General features: G+C 43.0%; 1 protein-coding gene across 2 annotated transcripts; it reads left to right on the top strand.

Moving 5' to 3' along the window:
- Positions 1–4,590: 4,590 nt before the first annotated feature.
- Positions 4,591–10,847, top strand: RAP2B (RAP2B, member of RAS oncogene family). 2 transcript variants are annotated; one of them, XR_004032333.1, is made up of 2 exons: positions 4,591–5,864; positions 6,178–6,228. XR_004032333.1 is itself a non-coding variant. In XM_003256314.4 (1 exon), exon 1 carries the CDS (start codon positions 5,082–5,084, stop codon positions 5,631–5,633), a length of 552 nt encoding a protein of 183 aa, XP_003256362.1. In that variant the 5' UTR covers positions 4,591–5,081; the 3' UTR covers positions 5,634–10,847. The 2 variants fall into 2 exon arrangements, 1 of the variants encoding a protein (XP_003256362.1); XM_003256314.4 differs by having other exon boundaries at positions 4,591–10,847.
- The last annotated feature ends 3,971 nt before the right edge of the window (positions 10,848–14,818 follow it).

The raw sequence follows: 14,818 nt of genomic DNA on the forward strand, positions 1-14,818 counted from the left end.
CTCCTGACCTCGTGATCTGCCCCCCCTTGGCCTCTCAAAGTGCTGGAATTACAGGTGTGAGCCATTGCGCCTGGCCTACTTCCACTTTCAAATAATGATCTATGGTCACTATCAACTTCCCTTTGATGCTTTCAAAATTAGAATTTGTTTAGAATTTTTTGTTTACCTATAGGTGACACTAAAACTATGAACATCATGAAATAAACCTCCACTTACCTAGTACAAATGAAAAGAACAAGCGGGTACTTATTTTCTTGAGGACTTGAAAGAGTCACATTCTAAGAAACCTAATTCTTTCAAGGCCCAACCTGTGTATCTTGGAAGGATACTGTGTGAGCAAAGGTTAGGAATGGGACCCCTGTTTATGTAAAGTATCAAGGTTAAGCTGTGTCTTCCTGATAGCTTTTATGTTAGATTGTTTTTCAGAAATGCCTTTCCACATGATCTGAAAATGTTGTCTTCTTCAGACAAAAGGTTTATCCGTTGGATGCTTTGGTATCTTTCCTCAAGATAGCACTGATTTAGTGTTTTCACCCCAATAAATGAAGACTTCGATGACTCCAGCATCTTTGTGACTCAGGGAGAGAGACTGACACATTAGTATACATTTTTCTGTGGATCGAAAACGTGTTATGTCTTATCAAGGATTGATATGATCTTCTAACACAAATAGAGTTTGGAAAAGGATAAAATACCATTCACACATTCATTAATAAATATTTGAGGGCTTTCTACAGTACTAAGTGCTATGAAGGACAAACATGGCTCTAAAGACAAACTAGATGTGGACCTTGCCCTTGAGTATTTCACATGGTGCTTAAGGTGACCAGACTTAGCTATGTAAATGTAATAATTATAGTACAGGATAGATAATGTTTCATGCTGTGAGTGGGGGTAAAAATTTTCCTAACAAATTTTACATGAAGAAATGATCAACCTTAAAAATTTGTACAGTGGGCCGGGCGCAGTGGCTCACACCTGTAATCCCAGTACTTTGGGAGGCTGATGTGGGCAGATCACCTGAGATCAGGAGTTCGAGACCAGCATGGCCAACATGATGAAACCCTGTCTCTACTAAAAATACAAAAATTAGCTAGGTATGGTGGCACGTGCCTGTAATCCCAGTTACTCAGGAGGCTAAGGCTGGAGAATCACTTGAACCTGGGAGGCAGAGGTTGCGGTGAGCTGAGATTATGCCATTGCACTCCAGCCTGGGCGACAGAGCAAGACACTGTCTCAAAAAAAAAAAAAATTGTACATTTTTCATTGCTTCATTTGAAACCCCAAAGCTCCAATATAAATCTTTCTGTGGAAGACCATCTGAATGTAATAAAAATTGCTATTGAAGAATCCCTGATAAAAAGTATTCAAATTGTGGCATCTTTCTGGTACTGAGGAGGCCATAAAGGTTCAGTAATACCCATCCACATGGCTACCTAGAGTCTTAGGAATGGTCATTTCTCAAGGGACTCTCAGGCTGTCTGGGTCTGAGCAGTAATTTGATGCATGTATGGGGTGCTGCAGCTTTAGAAACATGTTTCCATCTATTATCTGTTAATTATTATCCCTCTGGACAGCCTGGCACATGGTAAGGGCAGCTAAGACAGCAGGGTCCTATTTCTGCTCAGTTCTCTCTGCTGTAAAATGATTGATTTGGTGACCAGATTTTCTCCAAGATTCCTTGTGTAGCTAGGTGGGTAGGGCAAATTATATTATCACCATTTTATAGAAAGGGAAACTAAGGTTAGGAGAGCTTAAGTGACTCGCCTAAGGCCTCAGATAATAACTGATATCCAATACTTGAGATCAGACGTCAGGCCCAGAAGGACAAAGCATCTGCTTCTATATCACACTCAGAACCACACCTAATATTTGTGGTTAAGAGTACCAATAGAGGCCCACATAGCATTAACCTAAGTATTTAAGCCATAAATCAAGATAACAAAGTGTTAAACAAAATATGATCTGTCCTCCCACCTTGACAAATACCTCCTACACGGAGCTGGATGGCCAGTTGTGAACTATGAATTCCTGGATTTCTCTAAGGGCCAGGCTGGAAGGTGTCATGAAGGATAAAGCTGATCGCGAATCATCCCTCTTCCTGCATTACGAGGGGCCCAAAGCACCTGGGAGTGCACACCTTAGCCCACAGGTCCAGGTACTGTCCACACCCCAAAGAAGAGCTATTTCTTGGACACAGGAGTGAGTTCAGAGTCCTGACCAGATCTTGAAAGTGAACTTGGCACCATCTGGGCAGAGCAGTCCAGAGTTCTGACTACATGGAGCGTATGTAGTCTAGAAGAAGGTCAGGCTCCAGCTGGGCCATCAGCCTGACCGCAAGAGGGGTACTGCCAGAGGAGAGCCAGAGGGTGGCTGTGGGCGGAGGTCCCTCTTGGGTTTAAGAGCCAGTCTGATCACACTGCCTCTAAAATCACCCTAAGAAAGAATGACATACCGGAACATTCATGTGACGGGTAAGTATGGTTTAGTGGTTATGACACTAGGCTCTGCAGGCAAATCCCTGGGTTAGAATCTTAGGTTGGCCACTTTCTAGTTGTGGTATCGCAGGCAAATTATTGATCATCTCACAGCCTCAGTTTCCTCATCTTTAAAATGGGTAAATAATGATTATTATGAGGAGTGACAGTACATGTAAAACGCTTGGCGGACATTACACATTGGGTGAATGTTGGCAGGGTTCTCTCCAGCTTAGGCGAGTTTGCCTCTGAGAGGTTTTTCTGGAGAATTATGTAAGCTTCATTACATCCAAGCACTCTGACAGTCAAGGTGAAAGTCTCCTCTCTCCAATAAACGATGGGGTGAGGCGCGGGTGTGGGCGCCACCCACCCCACCCAAGGCATCAGGGGCAGCCCACGTCCCGCCCGGTTCTGTGCCCAATGACTTCACGCTGCAGACGTGCACGGAAGAAGCTTCGGCCAGGGTTTTGGAGGTTAACTAGCAAACGCAGCGTGAGTCACGGCGGCACTAGGAACTGAAACCAAATGTTAGCCATGCCCAGGTTTACCCTCCGATGCGGACGGTGAAACCAGGGAGCAGTGACATCAGGACTGGGAGCCAGCGCTGACGCAGCTCCACCGCCTCCCTCCCCACTCCGCACCCACCGCCGCCGCGCTCAGCCTGCAGACAGGTCTTGACATCCCTCCTCAGCGAGGAGCAAGGGAGTCGGAACAAGTCGGGGCATCTCCCTCGCACCTCCCGGGAGCGCCAGCCCAGCCAAGTCTAGCGATTGCCCGGCCCGCCAGCGAAGACGCTTCCTCTGAGGCAAGCTTGGACACTCCCCTACCCCTCCGGGTGAAACGAATTCCAAGTGGCCCATTTCAGCTCCTAGCCCCCTCTCACTCCCTGCAAAAAAACTTGGCAACTCCGCGGTTTCTTGCGGACCAAAACCTGTAATTAGCCCTTTGTGCTCCCTTTAAGGGGCAGTCGTGACTGGAAACCGAGGAGTCAGACTCTCTCGAAAACACCAACAAAGAACTATATTTAGTTTTGAGCTCTCAGCCTAAATGCCTCTTATTTTTTCACTTTTACTTCAAAACGCCAGGGTTGGGGAAGTGGGAGGCAAAGGGTGGGGGAGCAACGGAGAAAGAACAGCTGTGCCTCCGCCTCTCCGCTCAATCTCTATAAATAACCAATCGCGAGCGGAGGCTACTTTTTAGCCAATGAAGCGCCCCAAAGTGATAAAGCCTTGGCGGCAGCCAATGAACAACACTTAGGGGTGTGAGACTCGCGCCCCGAGACCAATGAGTGCAGAGTCTGGGAGAGGTAATTTGAGCTAGAGTGTGGGTGTGTGGTGCAAAAGCTTCCTACTTCCAAGCCCAAAAACCTGCTCTGCGACTGAGCATGCCCTGAACTAACTGCGGGCACCCTGAGACTTCTGGATTGGGATGTAATCCGGTCCCCGGGTTTTGACCGCACCCGAGCAGGATGGTGGGTACGACCCGCGGGACCCTGCCCCGAGAGAGCTGCAGGTACCAGAGGCTACCCTTTTCCTAGCCGGGACAGTATCTCAGACTTGGAGTACCTCTTGTTTTCTTTGTGCAAGGCTGCTGTGCAGAGTCGGTCAGAGAAGACAGAATAGCGTTTCTGTGGCGAACGGTTTAGAAAAATGTATGGGGCAGGGATCTCCGCCGGCTGCTCGTGCATTCCACGGCACCCACATGACTTCGGGTTTCCGGCCCCCAGATACACGCCCGCCCGGGACTGGGTGAATGGCGTCCTTGGGCCTTTGATAACGGGAGTTGGCAAGACCACAGCCTACTCCATCCCTGAGGCGGCCCGCCGCGCCCACATGCTTCTCGCAGAGCCGCCGCCCTTGTCCACCAGTCCCACAGCTGTAAAATAAAGCGGCCTGCACGCTCCCTACAGCGTTTTCCTCGCTCCCATATACGCGCACACACCCCATCTTTCAGCCAGTTCCTAACTCGCGCCACTCCCCAAACCGGACTCAAATCCGGAGCCCCGCCCACGGCCCCGCCCCCTCCCGGCCCTGCGGAAAACCAGGAGCGGCCGCTTGGGCAAGGCGCGGCCGGAACGCACTGGGCATGCTCGCCGGGGAGGGGAGGGCCGGGCTGCGCGCGGCGAGTAGGAAGCCCTCGCCCAGCAGAGGCTGTGGGAGAGAGCGCGATGGGCCGCGGCGGTGGGCGCACGTTCCGCGGGGACTCATGCCACGCGCGTCCCGGCCGGACGCGCAATTAGCAGCCACCTCCGCAGCCTGCCGCCACCGCCTCCCTGCCCTCCCGGGCTGCTGCAGCTAGGAGCTCCAGCCGTCGCCTCGCGCAGGCTGCGGGCATTGTCCTGCCGGTTCGCCGCCCGGGCTGCTGCTGCCGCCGCGGACTGCTGCGGGGCCCGGACCCGCGCCCCAGGGATACGCCGCCGCCGGCCGGCCCGGCGCCCGGCCTCCGATCGGTGGTTTCCGCCCTGCGCACTCTGGGCTGCTCTCTCCTGGGTTTTTCCTGCGTAGCTGAGAAAGGGGAAGAGAAGTCCAGCCGCCAAGCCCAGCCTTCCCCGGCGCGCAGCCCCGACGGGGCCGCGGCAGGCGCGGCGAGAGCGCTGACGGAGCCATGAGAGAGTACAAAGTGGTGGTGCTGGGCTCGGGCGGCGTGGGCAAGTCCGCGCTCACCGTGCAGTTCGTGACGGGCTCCTTCATCGAGAAGTACGACCCGACCATCGAAGACTTCTACCGCAAGGAGATTGAGGTGGACTCGTCGCCGTCGGTGCTGGAGATCCTGGATACGGCGGGCACCGAGCAGTTCGCGTCTATGCGGGACCTGTATATCAAGAACGGCCAGGGCTTCATCTTGGTCTACAGCCTCGTCAACCAGCAGAGCTTCCAGGACATCAAGCCTATGCGGGACCAGATCATCCGCGTGAAGCGGTACGAGCGCGTGCCCATGATCCTGGTGGGCAACAAGGTGGACCTGGAGGGTGAGCGCGAGGTCTCGTACGGGGAGGGCAAGGCCCTGGCTGAGGAGTGGAGCTGCCCCTTCATGGAGACGTCGGCCAAAAACAAAGCCTCGGTAGACGAGCTGTTTGCCGAGATCGTGCGGCAGATGAACTACGCGGCGCAGCCCAACGGTGATGAGGGCTGCTGCTCGGCCTGCGTGATCCTCTGAGGCGGCCGCCGCGCGCCCGCCGCGCTCTGCGCACAAAAGCCAAACGCATCCGACTCTCTAAATGTGATTTATTTCTTGCTTTGAGATTGGAGACCACTTTGCATTGGCCAGGGTGTCTTGGGAGCCCGACTGGCCTCCGCGGCCGGCGTCCCCTGCCTCCACCCTGTGCCCGAGGGGGTGTCCCGTCCTGCCCATCCGATACTCTGGTGGAAATGTGGCTCTTTGCAGCATGTACGTTTCTCCCTGATTTTGGTTGATGCATATTTCCCCGTTTAAGTAGCCGTTAGGGCGCAGTATCCGCAGCTTGACACCCACCAAGCAAAAGTTTCAGCCTGGAAAAAATGGGGGGGGAGGGGGGGAGGAAAAGGAGGGGGAGAAGGTGGAAATGGTTTTTTTTTTTATTTTTTCTTTCTTTCTTTTTTTTTTTTTTTTTGGTCAACAGCCGTTTTTCTATTCCACGTTTTAAATACATGGAAGGAAGTCCGGGAGAACCATATGAAGGAGCAGGAGGAGAGAAAGAAACTTTTTTTTCCTTGTTTTCCAGGAGTAGCTGGAAATTAAGATTGGGTTCCTTTTCTGCCAGCTTGGAAGGGCATCCCCATGACTGATTGCGATTCTGAGGATGTCTATGCAAAGTTGGATTCTTGTTACAGTGTATCCAAACTGAAGTATTGCACATCTGAACTGGGACTGTTAACACTGATGCCAATACAGTGTGGGGTGCCAGAAAGTGTCTGCTGATATTTGTGGAAAAAAAATCTATTTTGTTTACCTACTGTATCAAAGGGGAGTCTGGGGGAGAACGGTAGTATTTTTTTTTTTTTTTTATCAGCTGTGAAAAAAATGTTACAGATCTGCACATTTTCGTGTGTACTATGGTGTGTATGTGTGTGTGTGTGGTGTGTGTGTGTTTTAAGTTTAGCCTTTTGTTTTTGTTTTTTGGTTGGCAGTAACCGATTTTAATGACTAGCTTTTAAAAATACAGTACAAAGACTTTGTAAATGTGATTCAGGGCCCCCAGCACCCCTGTGTCTGCAGAGTGCCTTCAAAACTCAGCTGTTCCAGCCGGTGCCAACCTGTGAACTTCCCACCATATCCCAGAATCTGCTATTCCCCAAACCACTTCCCAGTTTCCTTTCAGTAATCTTTCTGAAGGAGCCAGGACAATAGGGCCTGTTGTTTAGTGAATTTCTTTATTATTTTCAGCCTTTAAAATGTAATTTCCATCTCTTGCAATGAATTTGTTTCCCTTTTTTTTGCTTCATTTTGTTTAAATTTTCAGATATTTAGCTCCCCTTTCATATTATTTTTAAATTTTTTAATTACCTGTTGTAGGCTGTTCCCTCCAGAAGCGAAGAGCAAAATTTTACTGTTGTGATGTACCAATTCTAACTAATTGTAATTTTTAATTTCATGCGTTTAATCATTGTCTCTTCATTTTAAGACTTTTAATACAAATGTCATTTTTAAAGAAACAAACCCAAAACTATTGTTTGTGTTTCTGTGTTTCATATTCAGTGATTTAATACAGTATCATGGCTGAGGTGGATGGGGCAGGTGCATGATACTCTTCAGAGCGATTTGTGAAATTTTAGAGACAAGTGTCTCAGTGACAGGTTGGATGACACTACTCCCAACTTTTTAAATTTGGAGAAAACCGTCAAGGTCGAGGAAGCCCTGGGTATGGCCATTACCATCTGATTAGAAGATGAACAGGTATTTTGAATCTGATCTGACATGGAACAGTTTACCTCATTGTAGGTAGGGAACAAGAGAACCCATCTATTAAAATTGCCTTAGATCTGGGAAAGTAACCATCCTTCTGGCAAAGTAGGATGGCACTTTTAAGTTTTTCTTCCTTTTTTCCCTCTGTTTATATCGCACATCAAGTCAAAGACATGTTTGGGAAAGATAGTTTTCAATTCTGAAGTTATACCTAGTGATGTTTTTTGCAGTATATTTGAATGGATTGTAGACACTGCCTCAACCCTTTTGAGGTTTTGATTTGGAAATAGATTTAAAAGAAAACAGGCTAAGATAATATCCTTGTTCTCATTTACACCCTGCAGTTTGGACCATATTTGACCTCATAAGTTTTCCCTTTTAACAGTAGGAGGCAGTGTGAGCTTTTTATTTTTTATTTTTCTTAAGGTGGTCTTAGTAATATAACATGTTCATACGTATCAAGAGAATACTTGGTATACCTTAGGTCTATGAAGTGTAGCCGAAATCTGAAGAGTCTTGACAAAGGGATTTACACCCTTCACAAAACCAAAAGAAATTACAGGCCACAGGTTTCTTTAAAGCTGTGTTAACATATCTTGCCTTAAAATGTGTGTGTGTGTTACTTGCTTTGCTTTTTTTTTTGCCCAAGAGGCATTTCGGTACTCCAGCAATGGAGGAAGAATAGAGAATTTTGCCTGGCGATGGTCCTACTGCCATTTTTTTTCCCACTCTGATCTCACTTAAGTTTGATATAAAACAATTGGGAGGCAATAGTATCAATATTCTAAATGTAGAAATTAAAAGATACTGTATAAATTTATGCCTTTGCAAAGATTCGTTCTTGTATTTGAATAAATTTAGTTGCTAAAGTAGATCCAAAGTGTTAAAAATGCTGAAGTCATGTCAAGTACTGTCTGGAGGGTTTTTTAAGAAAAGGCATTTGGCATTTAACTGTCTCTTGTTTTATTTTTAAGTTTTTGGAAACCTTTTGACAGAAAATGCTGCCAAGTATCTAAGAAATGTATATACTGACAGAAGATATTTGAAAGTGGAAAATTGGAAATGAAATATTTTGCTGGGTGCGTTATCACCTTCGCTCAGGATTTAGTCACTTGCAGGACCTCTTTATAGGTCTTAGGATGGCAGAGCGAAGATTTTAAAATGCTTTTACTAAGTGATGTAAAATAAATGCTTTTTGGATTATCAATGAAAGCAATTTTATGTGTGCCTGAAGCAAGAAAATAGTGTTTTTGGTCTTATCCCATATTTTCTTGGCAAAATGGAGAGAAATTAGGAACACTGCTATTTTTTTCTCAAAAATGTTTTTAAGAATATGTTCGTTTCTTTGGCAATTAAGAACCCCTTGTGGTATTAGGGTGTGAAGAGATAAGAGCATTTGTTTCAATGAAAAAGTTAGTGTTAAAGGAAGTGAGTCAGGGAGGGCGGAGTTTGTTGTAAGGCAATCACCTGTCAAAACAGAAATTGGGTGGGAAAGGAGTCTTTATCTTGGGGAGCAAAAGCTGACTCTTAAACTTGACCCCTGCTGTTTTTAAACAGCTTTTTCTTTTGGTCTCTGACAGTCAACCCAGGTTTTATGTTATGTCAAAAGGGTTATTTTTGTCCTCCTTTTTTAATAGCCTCAGGAAAGTTAAAGGTATCATCTTAGGTCTAACACTCTCTAGTCTTTGAGAGTTACGGTTCTTTCGTAGAACAATTTCCATGTTGTTAACTGTTGTAGACTTACTTGAATCACATTTTGGGACCAGATGTATTTGGGGATAGAATTCTTTAAATTTATGGGACTTCATTCTTCCTCATTACTTACTATTTCCTGTGGTTGGGAATCCTAGAATGCTTGATCTATTTTATCTGTTCAAGTAGTTTTGTTATTGTACCCTCTTTTGGGTCATATTCTAGTATTTCTCACAGGGGGTATGAGAAACAGAAAACTATATGTAGCAGCTGGTCTTGAGAAGTAGAAGCACCTTAACTGTCATAAGAGCATAGGTTTTTGTTTTTTTTTTCCACAACAGCTGGAATAAGTTCCTGCATTATAAATATAAAGGAAACCAAGATTTAATTTGGAGATCATCACTGTTAAAATGATACCAAACATTTGTCACAATGTCTTATTTGGGGAAAGTTTGCTAATATAAATTTTGTCTGTGAAAATATAGTAAATTTTAAAATACTGATATAATGTGGTATTCTTGATTACAGTATTTTATGCAGACGAATATTAGGAATGATTCAATGTAACTGAACACAGAGCTAGTTCTAGGTGAGATCTTTATTAACTGGATTTTGAATGTTTGAGAAGGCTATGGGGATCATCTGGTTGAAAGGTTCTCAAACTTGACCATATATCAAAATCACCTGGAGCTTAAAACATGTACTGCTGGGACCCTCCTCCAGTTTCTTATCCAGTGGGTCTCTGGTAGGGTCTCAATTTTCATTTCTAACAAGTTTCCAAGTGATTGTGTTACTGCTGTTCCAGGGACCACACTTTGAAAACCAGTGATCTAGACTGAACCCCAAATGAGTACTATACTGACAGCCACCTAGATATTGAGAGACACAGACTTAAGACTCATGTCACACATTTTGGAGTGCTGTCTACTACAGTTAGACAATAATCTCTATTGAAATCTAAGCTAAAGAGGACATATACCATTTATACTAACTGTTGTCTGTGAAATAGAATAAACATTGCAGGTAGTTTTTGAACATTTTCACATTATTACAGGAACATTTTGACTATGGTTTTCAATGTTAATTCAGAAGTTGACTTTAAATGAAAATGTGGTTAGAATAGAGGCATAGCCTAAGTGATCAGAATCAACATTCCCCTTCTCCCCAACCTAGGGAAAAAAGAAATTTGAAAAGTATGTCTTCAATAAAAGGGGACACTTTATTTGTCTTCTCTTCAACATTGAAAAACAAAGATTTTAAGTTTTCATGGCAAGGGTTCTAAAAATCATTGTGTTAGAGAATTTAAATCTTCAGATCATGGTAAGCACATGCGTATGTCTGTGACTCAGTTTCTTAGCCAGACTTCCAGGTGTTAGTTAATTCCTTCTCATTTAGTTCTACTGTAATCCATTCTGGGAAAATGCATACCACAAAACTGTGTATCTTGCAGCTTCTTTCGTTATGCATCTTAATTCCCTCAGAAGGTCCCATAACTTTATGTTAAAGATCTGGGTTTTTGAAGACAGTTTGGGGGCCTTCTAAAGAAACAATAGTAGATCTAATTACAAGTAGTGGATTGCTTACTTCAAATTTCTGTTTTACAATTTAGAAAGTTTAGTACCAGTTTGTAGGCTGAGGGAGTAATAGGTACTATTTAGATGCTAAGAATATTATCATGCTTGGGTGGGGAAGAAAGGCCCTTACTCAAATCTCCATTTTCATTTTTAATGCTTCCTGGACTTCAGTTATTTTCTTGCTTTTGCCTCAAGAATAATAAATATTTTTGGTTAAAATTTTTTTTGTTCAACCCTGTTGTTGTTACTGTCATTTTCATAGCACAATAGTCTACAGCTCTCTATAGTAGCTTAACAGCTATTTGCTGAATGAATGGAACATGGAGTGTTACATCTGAAACTATTCTATTAGAAGGTGAAAAGTGTTGATTGAAGAATGGTAGGATTTTATCTTCCCTACCCATGATAAATTTATTAAGATTGTCTTTGGAGCTATGTCTTCCATTCCAACTACACAGAAATAAAAATTTTTTTTAAGTTTAGTTTGCCCATCTGATAAAGGAACATTCCTGTATGCTATTCTAAGGTTCATTTTCAACAAAAGTTACAGACATTTATGGGTGATAGTTTGAGATCGATGACAGTTTTAGGGAGCTCCATAATCAAAAGGCTATTGCTGGTGATAATACAATGAAACGCTGACTTCAGTATATTTTTATCTTGGCTTTCATTTTACGGTTATTTCTACTACTGTTAATATGGACTAATACTTGATTTTGTGAACCTGTTTTAATTTTAGGGTTATATTTATATTGGAATAATATATTTTAAAAGTGTCCTATACTATGAATTTATTTGCCATATATAAGACAATCAGAATTATCTGGTAGTTTGTTCTAATCCTGGTTAATAATCATTAGGACTAAACTATTTACATTAAAGAAGGAAAAAACAATGAGACGATAATTTTTTTTTTTTCTTTGAGACGGAGTTTTGCTTTGTTGGCCAGGCTGGAGTGCAATGGCGTGATCTCGGCTCACTGCAACCTCCGCTTCCTGGGTTCAAGCAATTCTCCTGCCTCAGCCTTTCGAGTAGGCGGGACTACAGGCGCCCGCCAGCACTCCCGGCTAATTTTTGTATTTTTCGTAGAGACAGCATTTCACCATACTGGCCAGGCTGGTTGTGAACTCCTGACCTTGTGATCTGCCCACCTTGGCTTCCCAAAGTGCTGGGATTACAGGTGTGAGCCACCGCACCCAGCGTTTTTTTTGAGATGGAGTCTGGCTCTGTTGCCCAGGCTGGAGTGCAGTGGCGTGATCTCGGCTCACTGCAACCTCTGCCTTCCAGGTTCAAGCGATTATCCTGCCTCAGCCTCCTGAGTAGCTGGGATTACAGGCGTGCACCACCACGCCCGCCTGATTTTTGTATTTTTAGTAGAGATGGGGTTTCACTACGTTGGTCAGGATGGTCTTGAACTCCTGACCTTGTGCTCCACCCACCTCAGCCTCCCAAGAGTTGGGATTACAGGCGTGAGCCACCGAACCCGGCTGAGATGATCATTTTATTTAAAAAAGAAAAAAAATTGTAGAGACAGGGTCTTGCCATGTTGCCCAGGCTGGTCTCAAATTCCTGGGCTCAGGAGATCTTCCCTTCTCAGCCCCCCAAAGTGCTGGGATTACAGGCCTAAGCCACTGCATCCAGCCAGGAGTGACAATTTCTAAAGCCTTAATTAGTGAAATGGTTTGTTTTGAGAGGCAGAAATGGCTAAGTGGTATAGACATGCAGGAAAAGCAAAATGGGCCTTATGGCTATTGAAATTATGAGTGTTGATCTGTAATTGGAGAAGACAGCTATTTGCATTCTTTCTTATCCAATTGACTAAACTTATTCATTTTAAAATGAATTATCTTGCAAAATTATGTGTGGTTAAGTTTGTCAGAGGATTGAAAACATGGTTGGTTTACTTGTGGTAATTGTGAAAAATTGCAAAGGTAGCAAAGTTTTTTAAAAAATGGAAAAGATGCCTTGTGAATACAGGTGTCCCCAAAAGGCCTGAGACCAACCTTAATTATCAAGAATATGGTGGCAGTGGAAGTTGGTAAACAGCTGAAATTGATTCATTGATTATTCAACACTTACTGAGCACGTACTACTATTATTAATAGCTGTGCTGCGAGCACTAATACTTAAAAGAGGAAGTCAGGTGAGGCACAACAGCTTTATGCTCTTTTTCACTATAATCTGTGAAATAGTGTGTATTAAACAATAATAGTATATGGAAAAGCACATCTACATGTGTCATCAGTTATAATACTGTGGGGCTGTTTGGCAGACAATAGAGTAGATAAATTTATTGAACATTGGGCCTTTGAAAGGTATGTGGAAATTGTAAATAAAAATGGATTCCATGAATTTCAAATAATAATTGTTCTGTTGTATGTGAAACTGTGTAATAAGATTGTCATTTTATTTACTTTTCTGCATCATTTTCAACTTCCTTTTTGAGATTGGCTAAAATTGAATACTTACAAGAGGAAATGATTTTACTTTTATATTTTCATGTCCAAGGGAAGAGGAAAACATGAAGAAAACAGATTTATAAAATTTATTCACACGGCCGGGCATGGTGGCTCACGCTGTAATCCCAGCAGTTTGAGAGGCCGAGGCAGGTGGATCACGAGGTCAGGAGTTCAAGACCAGCCTGGCCAAGATGGTGAAACCCCGTCTCTACTAAAAATACAAAAATTAGCCGGGCGTGGTGGGAGATACCTGTAATCCCAGCTACTCAGGAGGCTGAGGCAGAATCGCTTGAACCTGGGTGGCAGAGGTTACAGTGAGCCAAGATCGCACCACTGCCCTCCAGCCTGGGTGATAGACTGAGACTCCATCTCAAAAAAAAAAGTAAAATAAAATTAAATTTATTCACTTACATTTTTCTTCAGTGAGGAAACCAAAGGGAAAGATAATTTAGGTTATATTCTGAAAGAAATAAACAGTCACTGGCTTTCAGGTTCTTCATGTAAAGAAGATTTAGGACAAGATATTTCTTTTGAAAAAGATAATCTTATAAAAATGAGTGTGCCAAAGAGTTAAGTTGACATTTTAAGTAAGTTAATATTTTACACAAAAGCTCTTCTTCTCTTACCTCTCATGCTTACTGGAAGAAAGCAACCAGCACAGAGAAAGAAATGTTGGGTAACAAGCTGGAAGAGATAACAATAATAGCAGTTATTGTAAAGCCATATGAATTGAAGGGTGGGGTTGTGATTATTAACCTCCTGCGGTTTGCAAGATGATTTCTAGCCCCCATTTTGTATAGACTGTCTCATGAATTTAACAACATACTTTTTAAATGTGGAATGTTACAGAATTGTAGGGGTAGCAGAATCGTTTATGTGAAGGTACTTAATTAAAAAAAATTTTGACTGCCATTGAACCATTTATGAAATGCAAATTTATTAAAGTTTCATAGCTTGAGTAAGGGTTTTAATATTTTATATGTTATCTGGCCATTTATAAAGTTTTCAAAATCTGGTTATTCATGAACTCAGAATATTCTAATATTATTTAATATTATACATATTAATATAATACTTTAGATATTCTCTTTAGAGGCTAACATATTGATTTATGTCTTCTTCAGGAAAAGAGCCTCTATAGAGATCTGTACTAGCATAATCCTATAAGAATATATATTTCAATAAAACATAGTTTAAATTATATTTTAGATAGCTTTGAATTTAACCTTTTCAGTAGATAATAGAATTACAAGTATATTTCAACATTATTCCTCATGGAGTAGAAAAAGTATTGAGCCCTGAGTTTTTTTACTGAGTTTAGGTATCTTATCTTTACTTAGTCATACTGGCTGGGTGTGGTGGCTCATGCCTATAATCCCAGCACTTTGGGAGGCCAAGGTGGGAGGGTTGCTTGAGCCCAGGAGTTCAAGACCTGCCTGGACAATATAGAGAGAACTTGTCTCTACAGAATAAATAATTAATTATTTAGGCATATTACCTGTTTTTTTCTTTCTTTTGTATATCATTTCATTCATCCACATCTGGTTTATGCAAATGGTTCTCTAATGTAATCCACATCAATTGATTAAAAAAACGAAGAACTGTTTGACTGATGGCTATATAAATGTGCTTTTTGACATATTTTTCCACTATATTTGAGGTGCAGACTGAGACAGATCCATCCAGAGATCATTGCCTCCTAAACAGACATAACCTTTAGGTTTGGGCATAAGCA

This window comes from Nomascus leucogenys, chromosome 11 (assembly GCF_006542625.1).
Source record: "Nomascus leucogenys isolate Asia chromosome 11, Asia_NLE_v1, whole genome shotgun sequence".
Taxonomy (NCBI): Eukaryota; Metazoa; Chordata; class Mammalia; order Primates; family Hylobatidae; genus Nomascus; species Nomascus leucogenys.